This window comes from Nicotiana tabacum, chromosome 19 (assembly GCF_000715075.1).
Source record: "Nicotiana tabacum cultivar K326 chromosome 19, ASM71507v2, whole genome shotgun sequence".
Classification (NCBI taxonomy): Eukaryota; Viridiplantae; Streptophyta; class Magnoliopsida; order Solanales; family Solanaceae; genus Nicotiana; species Nicotiana tabacum.
This window is the reverse complement of record NC_134098.1, coordinates 58,167,301-58,193,244: the sequence shown is the minus strand read 5'-3', so window position 1 is coordinate 58,193,244 and position 25,944 is coordinate 58,167,301. Positions and strand designations below refer to the sequence as shown.

At 36.8% G+C, this 25,944-nt stretch overlaps 2 protein-coding genes across 2 annotated transcripts; one reads left to right on the top strand and one right to left on the bottom strand.

Annotated features, from left to right (window-relative positions):
* The first annotated feature begins 16,753 nt into the window (after positions 1–16,753).
* LOC107792875 (COMPASS-like H3K4 histone methylase component WDR5B) lies at positions 16,754–19,478 on the top strand. The gene is made up of 3 exons (XM_016615124.2): positions 16,754–17,526; positions 18,322–18,634; positions 19,028–19,478. Exons 1-2 carry the CDS (start codon positions 16,879–16,881, stop codon positions 18,607–18,609), a joined length of 936 nt encoding a protein of 311 aa, XP_016470610.1. The 5' UTR covers positions 16,754–16,878; the 3' UTR covers positions 18,610–18,634; positions 19,028–19,478.
* Positions 19,299–21,063, bottom strand: LOC107792877 (uncharacterized). Its single transcript, XM_016615125.2, has 3 exons — positions 20,679–21,063; positions 20,230–20,371; positions 19,299–19,577 (listed from the first exon to the last, which is right to left on the bottom strand). Exons 1-3 carry the CDS (start codon positions 20,990–20,992, stop codon positions 19,494–19,496), a joined length of 540 nt encoding a protein of 179 aa, XP_016470611.1. The 5' UTR covers positions 20,993–21,063; the 3' UTR covers positions 19,299–19,493.
* Positions 21,064–25,944: the final 4,881 nt, after the last annotated feature.

The window sequence follows — 25,944 nt, the reverse complement described above, 5'->3', positions numbered from 1 at the left end:
CATAATGGGCCTATTTAAATTTCCATAATTAGATTTCGACCCTGATATCAAAAAGTCAACTCCTCGGTCAAACTTTCAAGCTTAAATTTCTATTTTAGCCATTTCAAGCCTAATTTAATTACGGACCTCCAAATAATTTTTCGGACATGCTCCTAAGTCCAAAATCACCATACGAATCCACTAAGACCGTGAAAATACTGATTTGGGTTCGTTTTCTCAAAATGTTGACCGAAGTCAACTCAAATGAGTTTTAAAGCTCCATTTCATATTTTAATCAATTTTTCACATAAAAACTTTTTAAAAAAATTTACAGACTACGCACGCAAGTCGATAAATGCTGAAAGGTGTTATTCGTGGTCTCAAAATACATAAATAAATGTTTAAAATTAAAGATGACATATTGGATCATCACAGGGATTATGGTAGTAATAAAGTATGGGTATTGTGAGTTATTGGATGTTTTGTTCTATGAATTTGGGCCAAGTGGGGGAGTCTTCTATCAATGATTTGATTGCATGAGTATTTGTTGTATTGGTTTTGGTTTGAAGCATACTTGTGGATCGGTTATGACTGACAGTGGTTGGTTTTGAGGATTACTTAAGTAATAAAATTTTTGGATGCATGATGTATTACACCTTATGGATATATGGAACTCTCGTAATGGTTTGGGTTTGCTGTTCATGATGGACATAATGTACTGAGAAAAGGAATTCATTCGGTTGCTTAGAGGTATGGTTACTTCTTTAGGTATTGGTGTGCTAATGGAGCAAAGATCGTTCGGGGCATTTTGGGTGGTGCCTTTGAGATTTGAATGGGGTGGATAACTCTCAAGAAGGTTCTAAAGAGTTCAAGATTCATATGTGACATTTGAAAATTTTCCTGATTTGTATATGGCTAAGATTTGAGATTTCCATTGGATGGTGTCGGTACTCGCGGTATTTATGTATCATTATGGATTCTATATTTCAGTATTAGAGAGATTAAGGAAACGACTTTAGATTCACATAAGGTCTCTTCAGAGTGGGTAACTCGGATGCGGTATTTTGGGTGCTTATGAAGGGATACAGTAGTTTATGGGCTTCAGGGCGACATGGTTTCATGCTAGGATCTTTTGTAGTGAGCTTTGGGTGAGGATCGTGGTGTTCTGACAAGGAGTAGTGTCAACTTGAGGGTAATTCAGAAGTAACTCATAGAAGAGGACAGCTTGGTAGTAGGTTGGATGAGTATGATAATGGGATGATCGATTCTTTTGGTTCTTATGATGTGGTGAGTCTTTATCGGTGTTTTGTGGCAATACTGTTGGGCTTGGCGACCTGTATGACTTGGTTGATTTAGAGGGATTCAATTCTGATGGCTTAGTTATGTGCAAATGGGTTTCAAAGTGTTCTTAATTATTTCTAACACACGGCTTAAGATGGATATTATCTATAGGTATGAGGGGTATGTTGCGTGTTGTAATTTTCTCTTGGATGGGAGTCAAGTAATAGGTTTTTGGTTGATCGAGTATGTACTCCTGCTTGTGACTCAGAGATTGATAACTGGATTCTCGTATTTTATTTGATGGTATGATAGATGTAGTGCATCGTGTGGGATTGAGGTTTGCATGTATAAAGTTGTGATTCAGTTTTGAAGGGAAGGTCATGAATTTTAGAAAGCATGGACGGTCTCAAATGTTTAGATAAATATTATTACTACTAGGTATTACCTGAGAAGGGTGTGCATTTCATAAGGCGCACTATGTTTTGACTTACGGATGCTTCATTTGTATTATGGTACTCGCCTGATTGATCGAATGCTAATGTTTAGATTTTGCTATGTGTCACGGAAGAATTTTAGAAGTATTTCTCGTGGAACGATTATGTATGAAGGATGTGTTAGTCACTTGAGTGGTCGAGTTGGGATCAGATACGGTGATTCTAGTATTCTAAGGATTTGGATACTGGGAGTTCTCAGGCAAATTGTTCCTTGGTGGCGGATTGTGAAGGTATGGACAAAGTTAGACAGCTAATAGTATGTGTTATGGTTAGGTCATTGTAAATTTTTGGAGGGTTATTTATCTATCTGTGGATGACCGAATTTCATTTGGGGGCCCATTGGTAAGCCCAATGAGTATGTGTATTCTACACCTGGTCGGATATGTTAACTCAACACGGTTATTGTTTAGGGGTGTGTCATTAGGTTAGAATTGAGCTTGTTCGTGTTCTGATATGTTCTATGTGTTACTCTTCTATGCTACGATGGGTGGTGATCTGTTGGCTAATTACATATGATGCGGTTCCGTTTGGGCCTTGTGGCGAATTTGAGCGAAATGGTTTTTGGGGTGATGAATGGTTGATTGCGCCTTAGTTATGGTATTTGGGTTGTGGTATATTGTTTTATTCGATTCTCCATGGTTATGGTCATGCACGTCGTGAGTTTGCTATCGACATGCAGATGGTTGTTGAGTTTGAGCATCATGGTTCGAGGTATTTCATGTGGACCGATATTTGGATTGGGTCATGCACTGTGGCAGAGTTATGTTGGGATATGATCCATTATATTGATTTTGGGTGTTTTGGTTCTCCCTTGTCTCATAGGTTCATAGCATCGTGCTTGTGGTGGAATCTGTTGAGCTTATAGAATGGTTCTCTCATTTGAATCAATTTTCCATGTTTGAGTACATTTGGGTTGTTGCTTATTGGTGCACGGATTACACGGTTTGAGGCTTCAGGTTGTACTAGTGTAGCATGTCAGTAGAGCAGCTGTGTTTGATGAGATGAGGTCATTGGACCTAGAGTGGGTGCTATCGGATTCGATTACGGTATGTTTGGAAGAATAATATCGGAAGTCGGCTTAGAATTTGGCTTTGGTTCTTGTCGGATGAGAGAGAGCTCCATGACTTGTTGATCAGATGAGTGGTTATGAGGTTCTGCGTGTTTCTTCCATCATCGGCGGTGTATGAAGGTTTTGAATGAGGTTTTATTTGATATGAGGTTTATTACCGGTACCAAGTTTTTTTAAGCAGCTATTGTGATCGAAAATTATTGCTACGAGTATGCAAGTTATGTGGTATATCATGTGATTAAATCTTGGGTTATGGTTATGGCTTGATACAACTTGTTCAGACTTATACAGTTTGTAGATGCAAGATTCGGATTTTGTAATGAATTTAGAATGTTGGAAATTGTGTTCTAAGGATTACGGATTAAGGTTGAAGTAAGGATCTTCAGTTATGTTGTGTTTTCGGGCTTATATGGATTGAGTAACGTGGGATCACCCCCCGGGGTATGTGCAAGGTGGGTTTACACAGTGATTTGATGGCTTTGGAACGACTCTTGCCACGTTCGAGGACGAACGTATGTTTAAGTGGGGGAGAATGTAACGACCCAACTTTTCATTTTGAGCATTTGCATTCCGTTCAGCTGTTTGAATCTTGAGTAGCTTCATTGATGTATTATGACTTGTGTGAATCATCGGGTTTGGTTTTCAGGTGATTCAGAAAAATTTATTTGGAAGAATGACTCTCAACTAGGAAGCTTTAAATTGGAAGAGTTGACTAAGTTTTACTTTTGTGCATTTGACCCCGGATCAGAGTTTTGATGGTTCTGTTAGGTCCAAATAGTGATTTTGTACTTTAGTGTATGCCCGGATTTGCATTTAGATGTTTCTAGAAGGTTTCAACACTATCTGGCAAAAATTGGCAATTGAAGGTTTGGAATGTTCATAAGTTTAACCAGGAGTTGACTATGATGATATAGCATTCAGATTGTGGTTTCGGGAATTGGAATAGCTTAGTTATGTCATTTGGGACTTGTGTGTGAAATTTGAAGTCATTCCGAGTTGATTTGATATGGTTTGGCACGAGTTTTGGAAGTTGAAAGTTCAAAAATTCATTAAGTTTGATTTAAGGTGTGATTTTTGGTTTTGATGTTGTTATGTGTGATTTGAGGTCTTAGATAGGTCCACGTTATGTTTTGGAACTTGTTGGTATGCTCGGACGGGGTCCCGAGGGGCCGGGTGTGTTTCGGATTGATTCAATCCATTTCGGGTTAGATTGGCATTGTTGAGATTATTGGTTACCTGGTGTGACTGCACCTACCGAATATTGGGCGCATGTGCGGGGTCCCAGATGCGGAACTCATAGTGCAGAAGTGCAAATGAAGCTGGGAATATGAGTCCTCAGAAGCAGGAATTGTAGCGCATCTGCAGTAGCACAGAAGCGGAAGTTGTGATCCCAGAAGCGAGGAAATGCGCAGAAGTACGGTTTGGTGTCGCACCTACGCTTGCGCAGAAGCGAGGCTTATTACACAGGTGCGGAAGGTCGTACTTTTAGTGGTTTCCTCAGAAGCGGACTAGTTGTCACAAAAGCGACGTCGCATAAGCGACCTATTGTTCGCAAATTGGAAAAGTGATGGGCAGAAGTTATAAATCGAGGTGTTTGCTCATTTTATCAAATTTTGAGTTGGGGAGCTCGGATATGGGCGATGTTGGAGGCGATTTTCACCATATGGATTGGATAAGTATTTTCTACTCAATTTTTATTATATTCTGTGATTCTATCTTCATTTTTGGCATTTGATTGATGATTTCAAAAGAGAAATTGGGGAATTTTGTCTAAACTTTCCTAAAGTGAATTTTTAAGTTTTAAACATCGATTCGGAGTCGGAATTGAGTGAAATTAGTATGGTTCAATTCGTAATTGAATAGGTTATCTGGTTTTGTAAATTTTGTCGGGTTTCGAGGTGCGGGCCCGGGTTTGACTTTTTGGTTGACTTTGAAATTTTTAATAAAGATTCGACCTCTATCGATTGGGTTTGTCTCATATGGCATTATTTAATATTTTTGAGTTGCTTTGGGTTAGTCTCGAGCCGTTCGAAGATTGATTTGTGCACGATGACATTTCTAGAGTGTTGTTTGTCTTGCTCAGTATTGGATTTGGCTTGTTCGAGGTAAGTAACATATCTAAACTTGGACTTTAGGGTAAATATCTCTAAGAACTATGATATTTGAGTTGGATTGGAGGTGATGCACGTGCTAGTGACGGGCGCGGGTACGTGCATCGAGGTATTCATCTGAGTAGTTTGTAGGCTATTACATGCCTTGTTTTGCTATCATGCTTCTTTGATTTCATGTTTTTTCATTTGTGTGACTACGTAGGATATTATTCATGCTAAAAATCATGTCTCGGCCACCTGCTTAATTGTTTGAGACATGATAGGGCTATTTTTGCCATGTTGAGTTATTTGCCTTAGCCGTAGTCATACTGTACAGTCATAATAGTTACATCCACATGTTATATCTCTGTCTCTATGCACTTTTGATATGGTGTCTCACATGTTGTCGGTGTCTTTGCACATGACACAAGTTTGGACTGTAATTGAGACATATGGTGATATTCCGTGTTATATAAATGTGTTATGTTTCTGTGAGATGTTTGCATATTGAGAGGTGAACGGATTGATAACTGATATGGGCCATAGAGCCATATTTATATTGACATTTGGATAGCGTTACACGTCGCAATTGTTATATTGATTTTGAGGTGACGCGTATGTCAGGCCTCATATTGGGCTAAGCTGTACTGATTTGAGTCTACGCGGGCACTAGGCCCCCACCACTTTGGCTAAGAGATTATGATTAGTGCTTGGGTAAGATCAGCCCCTCCGGAGTTTGACATGTCAGCAGTAAGCGCAGGCACAGTACTTCATATACGTGCTTTGATGATGGGAAGTTATGTCAGGCACCCGTACAGTGCTAAGTGAGATTATTTTGATGGATCCAGGGTAACATTGTTGGGGAATTTGAGTCAGGCACCTAGAGTGTGCTAAGATTGTGTGTGCTTAAATGTGTTCATTGTGAAACTGAGTTCTTGACATGTAGGCATAGAGATGTACCTTTCTCATGCTAGACAGTGACATGGTATTTGATTACTTGATATGTATATTCGATATGTAGGCATAGAGATGTATTTTTCTCATGCTAGACGGTAATGTGACATTTATGATTTGACATGTATATTTGACATGTAGGCATATAGATGTATATTCCTCATGCTAGACGGTATATGATAATTGATGACTTAACCTATATATTGACATGTAGACATAGAGAAGTACTTTTCTCATGCTAATTGGTAAACGGAAATTCTAATCTCGTGTTGTGAATTGGAAATACAGTTTTATTGATAAACTCATGTTTAGTTGATTTTCAATTGAAATATCTGGACTTGACTGTTATATCTGGAAAGCATGACTACTTTTCCGTAACTGTGAACGAGTTGACCATAATATCTTTTGAGCTATTACTTTTACTGTCTCCATTATATTATTATGAGTTAATATTGGCTATTGGTGTTGGACACTGACCTTCTCCCGAGATCATCACTGCTTTCAACATAAGGTTAGGTTTGTTACTTATTAAGTACATGGGGTCGGTTGTACTCATACTACATTTCTGCACCTTACGTGTAGATTTTAGAGTTGATGTTGCTGTGTATGGTGGGAGCTGGCATTGAAGCTGTTACGATCTAAAATCCACTAAAGGTCGTGATGGCGCCTAACAATGCCGTCAGTCAAGTCAACGGTGATTGATCAACTTAATTTCTCATTTTAGTATTTTAAAATCAAATTTTTCCTTAATTAAATTGTATGAAATAGAATTTTACAGGGTAAATAATAGTATTTACACAACTACAATAACGATCAACCCGTAGGAACCCCCAAAACTCGGTATCACAAGTACATAAGCATTTTTTAAGGAGTACAATAATAATACATCTGTCCAGAATCTAAATAAGATAGGATAAAATAAATAGTACGATGGAGACTCAGTGGACTGCGATGTGTAGCCTGGGTTACAGCACGTAAAGTCTCCTGAACGGATGCGCCTACACACCAAGATGATCACCAAATGACCTGTCAGATCCTGCACATTTAGTGCAGAATTGTAGCATGAGTACGTAAATCAATGCGAACCCAGTAAGTATCTAGCCTAACCCCGGATAAGTAGTGATGAGAGGTCGACATCGACACTTACTAGAGGTCCAAATAAATAATATGATAATGCATAACATATATGAAGTGCACAACAATAGTGGAGTAAATCTATAATTTCATAATTTTCAAATTATTTCTTTTAAAGTATAAATTTCTCGATCTTGAATTCTACCTTAATAGCTCAGAAAATGCCAAGTGTCAATACCAAATAAATAAAGAATACCATAAAATGTCGGGCATCACTGGAAGATTTATCTCGTGAACATTCGGATTACTAGCGATATAACGCACGATTCTGCCGAGGTCGTTCGGCCCGATCCAGAATAATATGTACACTGTCGAGGGTCGTGTGGCACAAACCATAGATGCATCTATATATTGCTGAGGCGTTCGACCCGCTACAAAAGAAGGGAAGGAAGTTACCGAATTATGAGACACATGTTTACAATACAGTACATGAGCACAAAATGAATATAATCTTTACCATTTCTCAAATAACTCGCCCATAACTCAAAGTGTTAAGGCTTGGCCTAGTATACATATATTTATTTCTAAATCAATTTCAATTATAACTTCAATTAATTAAGCCGGTACAATGAGTTCAAATAATTCAAATATTATATGACAAGGTCCTAAGTCTACCCGTACATAAACATGCTTTAGCTACGCACAGACTCTCATCACCTCGTGTGTACGTAGCACCCACAACTAGTTGCACATAAAAATATCACCTAGGGATAGTTTTCCCCTCACAAGATTAGACGGGAGACTTACCTTGCTCCGTAGTTTCATAACCGGCTCCAACGCCACTCAGACACCTCAACCCGAGGCTCGTATCTTCAAAACTAGTCAAACAAATGTGCAAATCCATAAATATATACTCTATTACCCATAATTAATCAATTAATAACAATCCCCAACTCCGCTCGAAAAGTCGATAAAGTCAACTCTCGAGCCCATGTGCCCGGATTTCAAAAATATTTGAAGATAAACCTTATCCATAACACCACGAATTCAAATATATAATTTATTCCTAATTCTATGTCCAATTTCGTGGTCAAAATTCAAAAATATTAAATTCTAGATTTTCTACCAAAATTCCAAATTTTTACTAATTTTCATGTTTAAATTCACATACAAATAATGTATTTAACTTGTAATAGGTGGGAATCACTTACCTTGTGTTGCTTGATGAAAATCTCCCCTTGAAGCTCTCCAAAAATCGCCCCAACCAAGTGAAAATGAAAGAAAATAGGCCAAATCCCGTATAAAATCAAGTCCTCTACCCAGTGACATTTTTGTATCTGCGGAACATTAGCCGCTTCTGCGGCTCCGCTTCTGCGGCTCCGCTTCTGCGGAAGCTTCCTCGCAGATGCGGCTTCCCACAAGGCCAGCTTTTTCCGCTTCTGCGGCCATCCAACTGCAGGTGCGCATCCGCTTCTGCGAAAAACCTCCGCACCAGCGGACTCCCCAGCTCGAGCACCACTCCACACATGCAAGCCCATGACCGCTCCTGCGGCTCCGCAGGTGCGCTAAAGCACCCGCACCTGCGATCAACCAGTCCTAGACCACTTTCGCTTATGCGCTCCTCCGCCCGCATCTACAAGCCCGCAGGTGCGGTAAATTCCTCGCACCTACAAATCCATCCACCCTCACTCACTTCCACTTCTGCGGCCCCTGGACCGCTTTTGCGGTCTCGCACCTGCGTCCATAACCTCGCAGGTGCGATCGCACCAGAAGCCTTAAGCTTCAGCAGTCCTTCCATGTCCAAACTCGATCCGTTTCCAATCCGATTCGCACCCGAGACCCCTGGGACCCCGTCCAAACATACCAACACATCCCGCAACATGATACGGACTTAGTTGAAACCTAGAATCACGCCAAACAACATAGAAACTACGAATCGACGATCGAAATCCTTCTTTAAAATTTCAAACTTCGACGAACGCATCTGATTCATATCAAAACATTCTGAAATGACGCCAAACTTTGCGCACAAGTCATAAATCACAATACGAACCTATTCCAAGGCTCGGAATCCCAAACGGATATCGATAACATCAAAATCCACTTCAAGTCAAACTTAAGAAATTCTTAAACTTTTAAAATGTTAACTTTCCATAATAAGCGCCGAAATACTTTCGGACCACCCGATACTTAACCCGAACATACGCCCAAGTTCGAAATCCTCACATGAACCTATTGGAACCTTCAAATCCCTATTCCGGGGTCATTTACTCAAAAGTCAAATCTTAGCCAATTCTTCCAACTTAAAGCTTCCGAAATTAGAATTTTCTTTCCAAATCAACTCTGAACTTCCCGAAGTTCAATTCCGATCATACGTACAAGTCATAATACCTTAAGTGAAGCTACTCAATGCCTCAAACAGTTGAACGGCATGCTAGAGCTCAAAACGACCGGTTGGGTCATTACAAAAGATATACCTGCGTTCCAATTATAGCTGTCACTTGTCCTTGGTAGCTCTAGATTTTCAAATATGTTTATGTATATTTCGAACAGATGATGTACTTATTTCATTTTAGCTTTGTAAATTCTAAGTCTTAGAAGCTCGTGATTTGTACTACCAATCTTTGGAATTTTATATAGAAAATGCAGTTATTTTATCTATTGACTCTTGTTACCCTAATTGAGTTGTGTTGTCTATCATTTGACTTACCTAGTGGATTGAGTTAGGTGTCATCACGACTAGCCGGATTTTCGATCGTAGCAAAGTTGTTCCACATTACCTTGTATTCTTGTAAAATTGCCACAATCTAAAGAATAGCTTTGTAAGGACAGAGTGCGATTATAGTTACAGATTATCTAAATCCTCAATTAATGCTTTTTTAGTTTACACAATCATAAATGATTATAATAATATCACAACTTTTACGAGTAAGTAAATTGAAGCTTGTTCAAAATATCATAAAGCAATCTGATTCGTTTGGTAATTATAGAATTTACTAGGATCCACTCTGTGATTACATCAATTTAGTGAGTCTGACTCAAAAGAAATCAGATTGCTGCAATTTACTAAACAAAAGAAAAGTTATTGCTTTGTGCTAGTTGGACAAAATCACACATTGGATTTGAAATAAAATCATAACGGTAATTTATTTTGAAATTTAAATTCGTAAATCTGTCGTATTAAATATAGATGGCTAAACGACGAGTCTGTTGTAATCTAAGAAGATGATTAATTGACTTAGAGATAAAACAGAGTCTTCTTTTGAAATCAATTACAACAGGTTAGTTAAATATAAACAAAAATAAAGAGAAAGACAATTCAGCACTAGTTTTTAAATTTTGTTAGTGCAGTTGTCACACATTGCAACAATATTGAACTAACCATTACAAATCTAGAACAAAAATAAATAAAGGGCAAGGTTACACCTTGAGTAGCCTATAAATTCTCTTAACATTTTACAAAAAATATTGTGCAAAGTTAGTATTTTCTCTACCATTGTTTCTTTGGAGAGATATTTCTTTAGAAAACTTTGTTAGTCATTTTTCAACATGCATAACACAAATCCTTCTCCTCCTCCTCCAATTTTAATACCTTGTCGTGTACTACTTCGATGCCCTTTATGTTATGGCATATTTCGTACTCATTTTAACTTTATGAATCATTTACAATCTCACCCGTTATCCTCTAAGCAAGATGTCATTTTACGTTCCGGCGTAGATGCGGCCGCTCTTCCTTTACCAACGCATTCTCCATCAACTCAACATGTGCTGTCACAACATGCAAATTCGAGAATAAATAACAAAGGTACTGTTCTACCAGCATAATCATCGTCGAATCGTCCGCACCCTACTGAAAGGCAGCAAATGGCAAGAAGAAATAGAGGTAGAGCTCCAAATACAATATTTCTTAATTTAAATATGACTCCTGATTGTACAAGACCATTGATAAATCAATTGGATGTTCCTATTTTATCAAATGTAGTTGGATTAGATGAAGAACCAAATGGTTTGGACTTGAGCTTGAGGCTTTTTGAGTAAAAAATATTTGGATCTTATTTGTTGGAGCCTTTTGTTTTATTTTGGTTGGTCTGATAGTGGTGTGTCTAAAAGTGTGCTAAGGTTGGAGTCTTCTGTTTTATTTTAAGGTTGGAGTCTTTCGTTTTATTTTATTTTTGGTCTGATAGGGGGAGTATCTAAAAATGAGTAACGTTACAGTCTTTTGTTTTATTTATTAAATATTTGTTTTATTTGAATAATCCAATTCTATTTGTTTTCATTCAATTTTCAATGTTCTTGTCGTAAATAAAAAAAGAATTAATTTTTCCTATTGTTCAAATTGAAATTGATCTCACGAATTATCACTTTTTTCCTATTGTTCAAATTGAAATTGATCTCACGAATTATCACTGAATTTTGCCTACTATAACATTTATAGTAGAATATTTATTTTTTTACATTAAAATAATTGAACTATGTATGATTTGGTAAGAAAATCCAAATGACTGGAAGGTCAGATTTCATATATAGGTATGATATATCACTCGTCATATTGATATTTTTCTCACCCTGTAAATTTCAAGTCAGAAAATAAATCTCAGACCTTCATGAACTTTCAAAATTATCCTTGTCTTGAAGCAAAACACGGACATGTACCCAGGGGCGAAGCTAGAAGTCCGTCTATGTGTTCGGTCGAATCCAACAACTTTCTGCTTAAACAATATATTTATGTTAAAAATTTATCAGTAAATATTAAATTAAAATCCAGTTGTTAACACTTAAAATTATCATTTTAAAATTCAAAATCCATAAAATTAATCTGGCTCCGCCCATGCATGTACCACATGAACAACTCAAACTGATACGTTAAAAGAGGCAAAAAAACTAATTTTTGAAGCTATAACGCAAAAATAAAAAAAATAAAAAGTTATTCACGAGTATCAATAACGGAGATTTCAAGTATAGCTTAATTGAATTGAATTACAGTAAGAGTGACATAACGCATAGAGAGCTAGTCTTTTCTTTACTCCATAAATTGTAGGATCGTATTATGTACATCTTTCCGAGCTAGTCCTGTATTTGACTTAGATTCTAAATGTTGCCAAATATAATCTCTAGATTTTGTTATATGAAGACCATTAAAGATTGGATGGTGACACGAGATACTGAACTTAAGTTGTCCTAATACAAAATATATAATCTCTAGATTTTTTTTTTGTGAAGACTGTTAAAGATTAGATGGTGACATGAAATACCGAACTGAAGTTGGTCCTAATACAAAATCTATAATCTCTAGATTTTGTCTTATGAAGGCCGCTAAAGATTGGATTGTGATGCGAGATACCGAACCGAAGTTGGTCCTAATACAAATAAATTATGCCAGATAATTATTCTATTTTATTTCATTTGAAGTGTTTGATTGAGCACGAAGTTTTAAAAAAAGAAATTTAAATTGAAAATCCGACCTTAATTCAAGAGGTACTTATACCTTTTCTCTTATACTAGTTTCTCGATACGTGCATTGCACGTGTATAGCACACTAATTAATACTTACATTTTCAATTAATATAACTAATATTAGAATATATGTGTGATAAGTTACACTAAATTTGGAGGAAAAAATGCAAGTTCAAATTAATGAACAATGAACCAATTAGGCCGACTTGATTCCTGAGCGTAAAATGATTAGGCATCGTTTGAACATATGAAGTTGAAAATTTTAATTACTTAGGCACAACGTGTAGTGAAATTAATTCTAATGTTATTTGGTACAAATATGTGATATGATTGTATCTCACCTGGCTAATATTGTTTTATAAACGATGTTGTTGGTATATACCATTCTGATATTTGTTGTAACCTGAACTTTTGTTGTGGCCATTGATATCATTCTTGAAAGTGAAACATTGTTGTTCATGTGAAGAAACATGTTGCAGAAAAATACAAGCCAACAATGAAAAATATTTTGACATGAGTTTGATACTACAATTACTACAGGTTGAGAAATAATCTCTCAAAGCATCACATAATGGAGACAATAAAATTCGCAATTTATTATTTATTCCAAGTAGTTTTTCAACTTTAAGAGTTGCTAGTATACATAGTTTGGAGAAATTAAATAAAAAATTAAAATTTATTATGCAGAATTGAAGCCAAGCTTAATACCAACAACAGTAAAAAGAAAAGAATTGGAAAATAATTATGGAATCGAACATTTGTGCAATATTGTTGCAAAAGTTGTAAATCATAAATAATGTTAGACAATTCAACTTTTAAATTCCAAGGTGAAAAATAATTTTATCGATTTGATGTACAGTTTCATGATAACAACTCTCGAAAGTTATATTCCCTCAGTTCACTTTTAGTTGTCCATTTTTTGTCCTTGCATTTCCTTTAAAAAAGTATGTATTTTATAATTTTACTCATAATAATGATAGCATTTTCAAATAATTTGGGAAATGAATTGAGGAATAAGTAGTTAATGATAAAGGTAAAACGGGAAAAAAAGATTGTCTTTCTCTTGATTTAGTATGGTAGACAAGTAAAAGTGAAAATGTATTTTTAGTATAGTGGACCGGTAAAAGTGAACGGAGACAGTATATGACAAGGAGCAACTTATTACTGTAGTCGTCACAAAGAGAAATAGAAAAAAGAAATAAATTTACCTACTTTGACACCTACAAATTGATTGTGTGTTGCAGATGGGATGAGAGTGTTTTAAAAGGCGTGGGCATAAGGTGAGGCGTAAGCCCCGAGGCACGAGGCGTAAGCCCCATAGATATTTAATTTTTAATATTTTATAAAATAATATAATGATAGTAAATATTTATAAACAGGTAAAATTGCATAAAAATTGAAGAAAACTATAAATATGTGAAATATATATATATATATATGATCCATTCCCACAAAAAATTAGTATATATATATATATATATGCTCCATCCCCACAAAAAAAACTAATCAAAACAATCTATTATACGCTACTTACAAACACAAGTAATTTGAGTCTAAAAGAATAAAGTTTTCTATATGGAGAAACAAAAAGGATGATTGACCTGCAATTTGAACTTTGAACTTGTTGCTATGAAGGAGAATGTAGTTCTTTTTGTGTTTGTAAAAAAAAATATTCGTTACTTTTGGGAGATATTAGCAGACTAGCGGACAAGATAAAAATTTGGGAAAGACCATGAATTAGGGCTTCAATCAATAAAAAAGGTCTTGACTTTTAAATTTAATACTTTTGAGTTCCTTTTTAAACATTTTGAGTATTTACCAAATTGACTTTTGAGAATTTGGGTATTATATGAAGGACTTATTCAACAAATTTTATTTTAATTTGAAAAAGTCTCTGGGCTTACTCCTCACTAAAAAAACGCATCTCGAATGCCCGGGCGTACACCCTGAACGCCCGGGCGTAGGCCCCGAACACCCGAGCGTACGCCCCAAATTGTTGGACATACGTCTCTAGAAACTTTCGCCCCACACCATCGCTCCAGGGCGTTTTTGGTACAGCTCGCCCCTGGGCTCGCCCCGAAAACGCCTTTTAAAACAGTGGATGAGATATATCAAATCAAATAACCAATGTTCTTATATAGGAAAAAACAAATTCTCGATTGATAATTAGATTGTCAGAAAGAAGAGGGGAGAAATTCAAAAATAGCCAGATTTACAAGTGATAATTGAAAAATAGCCACAGTTTCAAAAGTAATCGAAATTTAGCCACCTTTCATGTAAAGATAAATCTAAACGAAAACACGATTCAAAATCCGGAAAATATTCCATAATATACTGGAGTTCCAGTATAATATACCGGTCTAGCATAATATGCTGGAAGTTCATATACATGTGCTCCAATCTCTAGTATATTATACTGGAACTTTGCGCGTGTTGGAGTTCCAGTATAATATGCTGGAAGTTCATTCACAGGTGCACCAATCTCCAGTATATTATGCTGGACCGGTCCGTGTTGCAGTAAAATAGTGGCTATTTTTCAATGACTTTGCAAACGCTGATTATTTTTCAATTACCAGTTAGCCAGTTTTCGGACTGGTCATTCAAAAATAGCCAGCGTTTGCCAAGTCATTGAAAAATAGCCATTATTTTGCTGCAACAGAGTCCGGTCCAGCATAATATACTGGAGTTCGGTACACATGCATATGAACTTCCAGCATAATATGCTGGAACTCCAACACGCGGAAAGTTCCAGCATAATATACTGGAGATTCAAACACTTGTGTATGAACTTCCAGCATAATATACTGGACCGATATACTTTGCTGGAACTCTAGTATAATATACTGGAGTTCCAGTATACTTATGCTGGAACTCCAATTTATTATACTAGAGTTCCAGTATATTATGCTGGAGTATTTTTTGGATTTTGGACAGTATTTTTGTTTAGATTTATCTTTACATGAAAAGTGGCTAAATTTCGATTACTTTTGAAAATGTAGCTATTTTTGAACGACCACTTGTAAATCTGGCTATTTTTGAATTTCTCCCGGGCGCAAGTGATTTTACACATTATTGTAGACTATTATAATTTGAAACAAAGGAAGTTAAAAGACATACATAAATAAATGTTATTATTGTTGAAAAATGTAAAAAACAAACGGATACATATTAAGTTAAATTTGTATAATTGATAGATGATGAAAGAGCCCGGGATAGTGTTGTTAACAGCTAATATATTTAATAGAAGATGAAAGAGTGCACACATAACTATTGGTTTAGTCACTAAATTTGTGTACAAAAGTTATACATTTAATGCCTACATTTAATAAATTAATTTTTATGTGAAGGGCAAAACAATCATTTAACTTTTGGGTATTCTGGTCTTCTAATTTTCGCTTTATAAATAAATAAATATAGATAGATTACATACTATGAACATTTAGTTAATTATTTCGTTAGTATTTATTATACACAGACCGTGAAAATATTGAAGGAACATGAAAATATTTCTTTGCTGCTAATTCTATCCTTTTGCCCCATTAAATATATATTAGTCAAAGCTTTAAATTTCGTGCACCCATTTCATACTCTCATAACCAAAATTAGACTTTTTGAAACCGTCTCAATCATATCGGTTTCTCTTCGGTATCGGTATTGTTCGGTTAATTTTTGATATTTTTTTTAAATCTTATGTAAAAGTCACTAATAGAAGTAGAATGCAATAACATACGTATTTTTATAGGACTTAGCAAAATTTTCTAGACATTTTTACATTTTAAAGGGTGATGAATTAAGAAAATATGAAAGATGACTAGAGTATAGATCCATCAACTATTCTATAATAGTGTAAAAAAAAAACTAAGCAAATTAATATAAAAAATATAAATTACACGAGTGGAAAGATATTAACCAAGCTGGGACTGAGACTCAAGAATAAAATCTATAGAAGATTAAATATTCAAAAAGATAAATTTAAATCATATGAAAGGAAAAATATTTAATACATCGTGGTTTGCTACTCATAATCGCTACAATAACTTGTGTCTTGCTAGTGAATATGATGAAAATAATTTAGTTTCAATAGGAGTAGTATAATAGGTTTGGGAATTAGGATTTTGAGTTTAATTAATTGTTGGCTTGTAATTGTTTTCATAATTTCAAGATCCATAGAAAAATTTAATACTTTATTATTTTTAAACTTAATATATAAATATATTTTTCATATGTAAATTTATTCGATACAGTTCGATAATTTTTTGATTTATTTTTATAAAATAAAAAATTTATCCTAATTATCGGTACGGTTATAGATTTATAAATAAAAAGTACGATTTTGATTAAAATAAACCTACAAAAGTTGAGTCGATTTATCCATTGACACCCTCTACTTTCAAGACTGTCTGAGAACATTCTCAGAAAGCAAAACGAATATAGTATAAAAGGAGGGCAGGGGTAGCATAGTGGTGCCGCGGCCGGAATTCCAATGTCGAACAACAACCAGCCGCCGCCGTACCAACCGTACCGACAGAAAAAAGTTCTGACGGGCCACACACTCGCCGTCTCTTGCGTGAAGTTCTCCAACAACGGCCAGCTCTTCGCCTCCGCCTCCTTGGACAAAACCCTAATCGTCTGGTCCACACAAACCCTAACACAGCTCTCCCGTCTCGTCGGCCACTCCGAAGGCGTTTCCGACCTAGCATGGTCATCCGATTCCAGTTACATTTGTTCCGCATCCGACGACCGCACGCTCCGTATTTGGGATGCACGCGCCGCCGAATGCGTCAAAACCCTACGTGGACACACCGGCTTCGTCTTCTGCGTTAATTTCAACCCACAGTCGAATTTCATAGTTTCGGGTTCGTTTGATGAGACTATTCGGGTATGGGATGTGAAAACGGGCAAGTCCAATCACGTGATTCGGGCTCATTCGATGCCGGTTACGTCCGTCCATTTTAACAGGGATGGGTCGTTGATTGTTTCGGGGAGTCATGATGGATCATGTAAGATTTGGGATACGGCTTCTGGGGGGTGTCTTAAGACTCTTATTGATGATAAAGTTCCAGCTGTTTCCTTCACCAAGTTCTCCCCTAACGGCAAGTTTATTCTTGTTGCCACCCTTGAGGATAATCTTGTAAGTATTCAAGCATTATTTCCAAGTTCTTACTCCTCCCTCCGTCCTTCTCTCCTTTCCTTTTTAGTCACTATGTGATGATTTTTAGCCACACAATTTTCTATGATTTGTTTTAAATCATAAGTTTCAAACATCTTCCTTTATTTCTTAAACTCTATACTCATTCAAACACCTTCACATGAACAGAGGGAGTACTATGATTTCGAGTCTGTTTCTGACTTTACTTTTAATGGATTTCTGCTTTCATTCAAATACAGAGATTAGCAGGTAATACTATCTAGGTTGTGAGCTGATAAAGTTGGCGTCTTTGTTCATGGTTTCTAGGGCTCAACGGAAATGTTTTCTGTGATGTTATTGATAGGAAGTTCAACAACAGGTCGAAGAATTTCTACCAATTAGTTGGAATTAAGGCTTAGTTGTTTCTATAAGTAGCCTAGTTGCTAGTGTTAACACTTGCATCAAGTTTGAATAAGGATAAGCGTGAGATCTAGAGAACCTTAGATAACCTCTAATGCCTTAAAGAGAGACAAATTATTTACAAGTTTTGCAATAAACTGGGTTCGGATAAAAGTGAAATAGCTATAGAGCATTCATATAGCTCGCCTTAACTAGTTTGGGATTGAGGTGTTGATGCTAGTGTTGTAGTATCGAACAACAACTAAACCTTTTGGAGCACCATTTCATGATACAATTTCCTTTTAAGCACAGACAATTCGACTTGATTCAATTATGTAAACTTCCCCTGCATGTCTGACTTGTAACTTGGGCTTTCTTTTTCATTGTCCCCGAGTACAGAAGCTATGGAACTATTCTACTGGGAAATTCTTAAAGGTTTATGCAGGCCATGTGAACAGGGTGTACTGCATAACTTCAACGTTTTCCGTCACGAATGGGAAGTATATTGTAAGCGGCTCAGAGGACCGATGTGTCTATATCTGGGATTTGCAAGGGAAAAATTTGCTGCAGAAACTTGAAGGACATACTGATACCGTGATTTCGGTAACTTGCCATCCCACAGAAAACATGATTGTCTCAGCTGGATTAGATAATGACAGGACAGTGAGGGTTTGGGTACAAGACTAATGAATGTCCTCGACTGTGTATATAGGTTAGCTCCTTCTATCCTACAAATACACAAATCATTGCACTTATGATTGATATTGACTTTGCATCAGAATCTTCATTAACATATGAATTTTTTAGTAACAAGAAACAACTTTCATTTGATTCTTGTGGTGCTTAAATCATTTCATTTGTGTAGTTTTTCACTTATTAACTTCGGCTTTTCCCAACATTGAGTGCAGCCTTTACCTCGTAGATTTAGTTGAATGGTAATGGAAAAAATCATCCATTCGGTTATTCTTCTTTATGTGGAAGCATAATAATTTTACAGTATCAAAAAGATGGATTATCTGTATGTCAATTCTATAGTATCATTTCTCTTGAAAGTATATCGTTCAAGATTTTTCCAGCTGTTTCATATGGTGTACTTAACTTGTAGGTTTTGTCCAAGGACATTCGCTTGTATTAGCTACTTTGCATAACCTGGTTGTTTTGGAGGGGTGTAACAGATGGCAGTGTTATCATGGCAGTGAGTCTTGTGTGTTTGAATGGTCCAGTTATCTCATACTCTGGAAGTTGATGCAAGACAATTTTACTTTAATAAAAAAAAAAAAACTGGCTATTGTATTTCTTCTTTATATGTGAGAAACTAGATGGTGCCAGTCCTCCAGAATTTTGAGGGAGAAGCATTTCATGGAGGTTAAAATATATGAATAGAAGAATGATCTTGTTTCATTCATATGAGGAGTCCTACAGGGTCTGATAACATTTACAGCAAGGGCAAAAGGTTGAGTTATTGTAATGAACATTGATCTCCCCATTGTGTCATGTGACTCACAGTTTAGAAATGCAAATACTGCAAGATGAATCAACGTCCATATTGCTCCTCAGTTGTGTCCCTTGCATTACTGGCCTTTTCTCGCTCCATATGTATCTTCTAGACCGTTTGTCACCCTCTTTCTTCTCTCCGCAATCATCTCTGAATATGACTGCAGAAAATTAATGATCTTGGTTAGGGTCTACAGCAAATGTGTTGACTGCAATTAAAAACTAAATGACACCTCCAGCTATCCATTTAAGAAGACGAGGTGATTCTACACAATTCTTAAGTGCAAAAGTAATAATTTAGAGGTATCATGGATAGTGTGAGATTGATCCATTGTAGTCTGTTCAAATAAACTTAATTCGCCATCACATGCTAAACACTGACCGAATGATAAACATATAGCAACAACGGGTATAACATGTGCATGCATTGCCGCAAACAATCATCCCCAACCTGCTCCGCCCAACAGAAAATTGATGCCCAAGCATCTCAGACTTATGCAAAATCCTTCAGATAGGTGTAGAGAAATGTGAAAGAACCAAATATGATATCATATTTTAGTCCACAAGAAGAGCAATATTAGGGAGTCGGGCTCATTGTACCATTAAAATTGCTTGTGCAATTGGGAAATACAGAGATGATTGCACTAAATAACCCTTGTTCTCAGTAGCTTCCAAGTATGGAGCACTGGCTAGAGCAAAAGCATTAATGAATTAAGCAAATTTAGATGTACATTTTATCAGAAAGAAATTGGTCAAAGCAACATCGAGTTAGTCAAATCCAGTATTAGATAATACAAACTAAAACAGGTTTACCTTGGGGTAAGAATAAAGAAAGATATACCACCATGCCCCAATTATAGTCATCACTACTGCAGTGGCTACAGCCGAGTGTAGAATCAGCCAGCTCAAGCTAATTATCACTGCTCCAGTGAGTGTTATTGTCCAAGGTTGGCACCTACCATGAAAAGATCACTCAAAATTTGCCAGAGAAGTTTGATCATACACCATTTACATTGGAATTAGTAAAGGTTGAATATAAAATCTAATTCTTGTTGTAACAAACAGCAAAAGGTTCCATGTTCAATTGCATTGTTGACTTGTAGTCAAAGGCTCAATTAAGGCTCGCTTCTTCATTAAGGTTCAAAGTTTAATAGAGAAACTTTAGGTTTGAGTCACACATTCCAACAAAATTGAAGTTAAAAATCACGAAGAAATGGTGAAACAACGAATTAGACAAAGGTAAATGTAATTGTGAAAATTACCAAGAGGGTTTGGTGTCCCAGACAGAATCATACTCTAAGGAAAGATAATTGAGATAACTGTCCATATCCTCCACGACGCCGTTCTCGTCGAAGAACGCTGAGTCTTCTTTTGGGTCATTGGAATTGATTCCACGAAGTATAGTACTTGTCCTTGAACGTTTTGAAAATTTGTTAGAGGAAAAGGCAAATGACTGAAGATTTGAGGAGGAGAAGTTACAATCGGAAAGTTGGGAACGAGCGAAGCAGTGAACCGGCGGTGCAGGGGAAAGCAGCGGCAGAAGAATGGAGGAGGAGAGACTTTGAGCTACTGTCATCCTTTTGTTTCCTCAGCTCTATCCGGTTCCGACAAAAATCATCTCTTTTTTTATTTGGGCTCGCCCGAATTGTACCCGCTACGGCGCTTACATTTTCTTTGTATGTTTTTTTTCATTTTTCGCATTTAAACATTTGGTATCTAAATTCAATTATTTCGAATAAATTGAGTTCGTATTGGATAGGTGTTGAACAAATGCATTTTCACGATTGGAATCTAAAAAATCTCTGGTTAAATATAAACAGATTGAACCATCCGACACACCTCTCTATAAATCTTTTTATTATCTTTTTTCAGTTTAACTAACTATTGCAGGAAAAAAAATCATTGGTCCCTTGGTCTAGTATTTTGCTAAGTATTTATGTTTTCTCCTCTTTTCTTTTCTTTTTTAAACTAAAGCATTATTAAGCGCAAATATTTATTGCCTAAAAGATCTCTAAGTACAGGAAGGTATATGTGTGTAATGTGTATGTATTAGAAAAAGTACATACAATAAAGTTGAAAGAGTTATTTTAATCATATTTTATTTTGAAAAAATATAATTTTTCTATGGAGTCGCTTATAGTGGGAAGTTATGTAATCTACTGTAATCGCATAATATGCATCGGAATAAATTGAACACGTGTATTACAATTTGACATGAACGTGTTTGACCAAAAAATATTGATTTTGGCTCAATAAATTAGATTGGTATAAAGAAGATTTAATCTTAATTAAAAATAATATCCAAAAGATAAAGCTACGTGTGTCAGGACCAAATAACTGGTATATTCTGTCTGGATGGTAGTGAACATGAGCAATGATGGTAATATTTAATGATCCAAAAATTTGGAAGATTGCATTAAATAGTAACAAATAGCAATAAATGACATTTAGGTAAATAAAACGTGTGAGTTACCCGAAAAGGGATGAGATTAGTAATTATTCCTTCTGACAATGATGAATGATTGACGAACCTTTGAACACTTGGGTCGTTCTTGGATCTGGTGAAAATGCTAGACAATAATCTCGGTAAAAAAATTGTTTTTGTATATATGCGATAAGATCAGATTCTCCCTTATAAAGTCAATGTGTTCTTTACAAAAAACATATCTCATGTCCCCTATCATTATGTCTCTTTCTATTTATAGGGAACATATTCCTATAAACCGTAATAATACAAGTGCAGAGAATATCTACTATAATATTCTCTCTAATGTCCTATCTTGAAAGTAGCCGTTATAACTCTGTCAAGGGTGTTCGATCTCGACCTCAATCTTTGATGACTCCTCGACCTCAATCTTTGATGACTCGACCTTAATCCTTGCTGACTCTTCGACCGCAGCCTTAATTGTTTCTTGAACCACTTCAACACATGGCGACCTGTGAATGTCTCGCTAATGCTATCATGACTTAAGCATTTTAGAGATAAATTTTGATACATACAGTTAGTCCCTCCGCTTATTGAGGTCGACTTCGCGGGCGAGTTCGATGAACGGATAATGTTGTTGGAGGTCTAGCTAATCAAGCGGACTATACGGTTCGTGGTTGTTGCGGCGAGCAGACGACGTGGCCCTCAGAGCCGCACATTTCAAATGCTTCGAATTTCCCGAGTGATTTGCTGGAGTTACCCTGTCCAAGGGTTAGGATGACATCATGACAGCATCCATCATTGTGACGCATATTCCCGTTGTGTAACTTCGTTTCGTGTGTGACCTTTGATTAGACCTGCCGCTTCGGTTCCGGTGCCAATCATGATGAACCGCTTTTGGTTTTGGTGCCATGCCTTCTATAAATAGAGATCCTTGGACCTCGTTTTGGAGCTTAAATCATCTAACGTTTTGAAGCACCACACTTCTCTCTTGCTTTCTTCTTCTCCGAATCTCTTTTCTCTGTTTCATCGACCTATATTGTTCTTCATTCCCTCTCCTTTGTTACTCTCTTCTACTACGTTGAATCATGTCGAGCGTATCTTCTGATTCTGGTGAAGGGAGTCGTGTCGCTCCCTTGGCAGTGGTGTTTCCCTCCCATGAGTAGAGCGTTTCCGCCATTGTTGAGGATGAAGCCTTCCCGTTGGTGGAGAAAATAATCCTCTGTAATCCTAAATCCAGGTCTGACCTTACCAAAGTGCCTGACGCTGCGCCTGGAGTCTTTAAATCAACGATGATACCTAAGGAATTGGCAGAACTTAAGGCCAAATTCGGCCTTCCAAACCATGTCGAGCGGATCCTGGCCGAAAGGGACGTAGTACAGGTCCATCGCCTTGGGTACTGTGCTCTTTAAGCCTACCCCTTCCTTATCGGCTATTCTTTCCCCCTCCTTCCGTTGGTGGAAGATGTCATCTAAGGATTACTTCAATGCCACACAAGAGGGGAGTGATTTGTGTGGTGTACAATTTTTGCGTGCACTGATTCTAGAGGGACCTGATTCTTCTAAGTGTTCCTTATACTACTGTTGCAAAAATAGTAAATGTGGAAAGTGAAGAACACAAATATTTTTACGTGAAAAACCCCCGGCTCAAAAGATAAAAAAATCACGACCTACTACTCAGTAGGATTTTTTCCAACACTTCACTAAATCACTGAGCCAAAACAACATTTATAAAACTCTTTGTAAACCTAAGGATTAACTCTAATCCCGTTTGTGGCTACCAGCCTCTAACTGTTGCGACAACTTCAAGTTAACTCTAACTTGAATACTCAGAGTACCTAATACAAATGCTTCTTGATAAAGCTGAAAGGTACAACTTGAAAACACCTACTACAATTGAACTAGAATAAAAGACAGACGCTTGGAACTGGTTCTTCTATCTGGTTCATATAGCTTCAGGTTCGCACACTTGAATCACATAAGAATTTCTTGCAAAATGCCTTGCTATTTTGCTCTCAACTCACGTTTAACTTCAGCGTTTATGCGTACCTGTAGAATGAGAACATCCTGCAATATATAGAGTTAGTAGAATAAGAAATAACTAAAGTTATAATACTACTCTTCCTTGGTGGAAGAGTTCTAGTTATTTTTAACTTCTAACTCCTCTCTTATCTTGGATAAAGTTCTGTTCGAGTAAGGAGTCCTTCTACTTATCATTTATGCAACATTTTCGATCAGGAGATATCATATATAACAACTTAAGCTTATCTCCTTCACGTGCATTCCTTATGCTCGAATCTGCCCATGTCTATGTACACTGTGTATGGACCTGGTTCATGTACAAGTTCCTTTGTCAATCATCAAAACAAAACTTCACTTGGGCCAACAAATTCCCCCTTTTTGATGATGACAAACTCTGTGCTTTTCATAAGCATATGCCTTGTATCAACTTAGCTCAACACCAACACAAGGTTAGAACACTTTTCATTTTAAAGTCACTATCATCAAGGACCAGGTTCATTAGGTTATAAACATCACAGTCCAATATAAAAGCACAAACTATCTTCCCCCTTTTGGCATCATCGAAAAGCTGCATAATTATGTTAGATAACCAGATTTTAATAGAAATTACTCATGGCCACTGGGGCTACTTCAAATGCAATCATGGAGTCAAGCATAATTTATCAATCTAATGATATTAGCCATCTAAGAAGCATCAACAAACAGTTAGGGCACAAAAATATTTAATTATCATTGATACTTAGTCATCCACAAGCATAAAGAGAAATAAAAACACTGGATTATGAGCAAAAGAAATAAAAAAATCCCATTTGGGTCACTGGTTAGTCTAACTAGGCTAGGAAGGTCTTAAGGCTAGGAAGGACCAAGTTCTTGGTTCTTGGCTTGAAGCAATTTTAGCATATCCTAAAGAATGCCATCATTTTTCTCGTTCTCTTTTGCAAGCTCAACTCTGAGAGCATCTCTCTCAACTTCTACTTATGTCAACCTCTTCTTCGGTCTTTCAATTTCAACATCCTTAGCCCCACTCTCTTGCACCAAGGCTCGCACTTTGCAGTTCACACGTACCTTTTTGGATGAACCAGGTTCTTTGGGAGTGGTGTGGACTTCAAGGTCACAAGCAATCAAAGTGTTTGCCCCAAAGTGATCATTGTTGGTACCAACTTCCCATTTGTTGATGGGTACCTTAAAGTGTGCGAGTACGGTCATGAGAATGAACCCATAGGGTATGGCATGAGTATTGGTGCTAGTCAGAACCCTATCGAGAAGTTGGATGATGAATCCAGGCCAATTGATTTGCCTCCCACTGTCCAGACATTCCATAAGGACCAGGTCCATGAATGTGGCAATGTACCTCCTTTCCTGCCTAGGCAACACAACTTTGTTAACAAATTCGAACAACACTTTGTGGGGTGGCTTCATCTCACTTTTGTACACAGTCTTGGGCTCAAGCTCTTCATCATTGTCACCAAACTTTCTTGTAATGACAAGGGCAGTAGGGGGATTCTCTAGACTTGGCCATTTGAGTTTCTTGTAGTCATTATACCCTGCAGAAGGTACACCTAAAATCTCTCCAGGTTATTTGTCATCAAAACACATTGTCACCCCCTTTACTACATTGGTGACCCTACCATCTTTGATCTCACAATTTGCCATAAACTGTACAATCTCAGTTCTGGCAAGCTTTCTATCCATGTGAAGGACCATGTCCTTCCAACCTTGCACTTGTAACTTCTCCAGCAGCATCAACATACCTTCCTCCTCCAAGTCCCTGATGATTCTACCTTTCAAGATGGTTCTCTTCCCAAACTTAACCATCTTGTCCTTCTCAGCATCAGATTCTTCTTCTTCTTCTTCTTCTCCACTCCATTCTTCTTCTTCCACTGTTTTCACTTTTCCGAACTTCAAGGTAGACCAGGTTCTTTTGACCAAGGAAGATGGCCCTGGAGACTTTTTCTTTGAAACAGACTTCATTGTAGAAGTCTTGATCTTCTTTGCCTTTGGAGTCACAACCTCCATTTCTTCTGCCTCTTCTTCATTCTGACGAACCAGGTCCATCTCATCAATTTAAATTGCCTCAACATG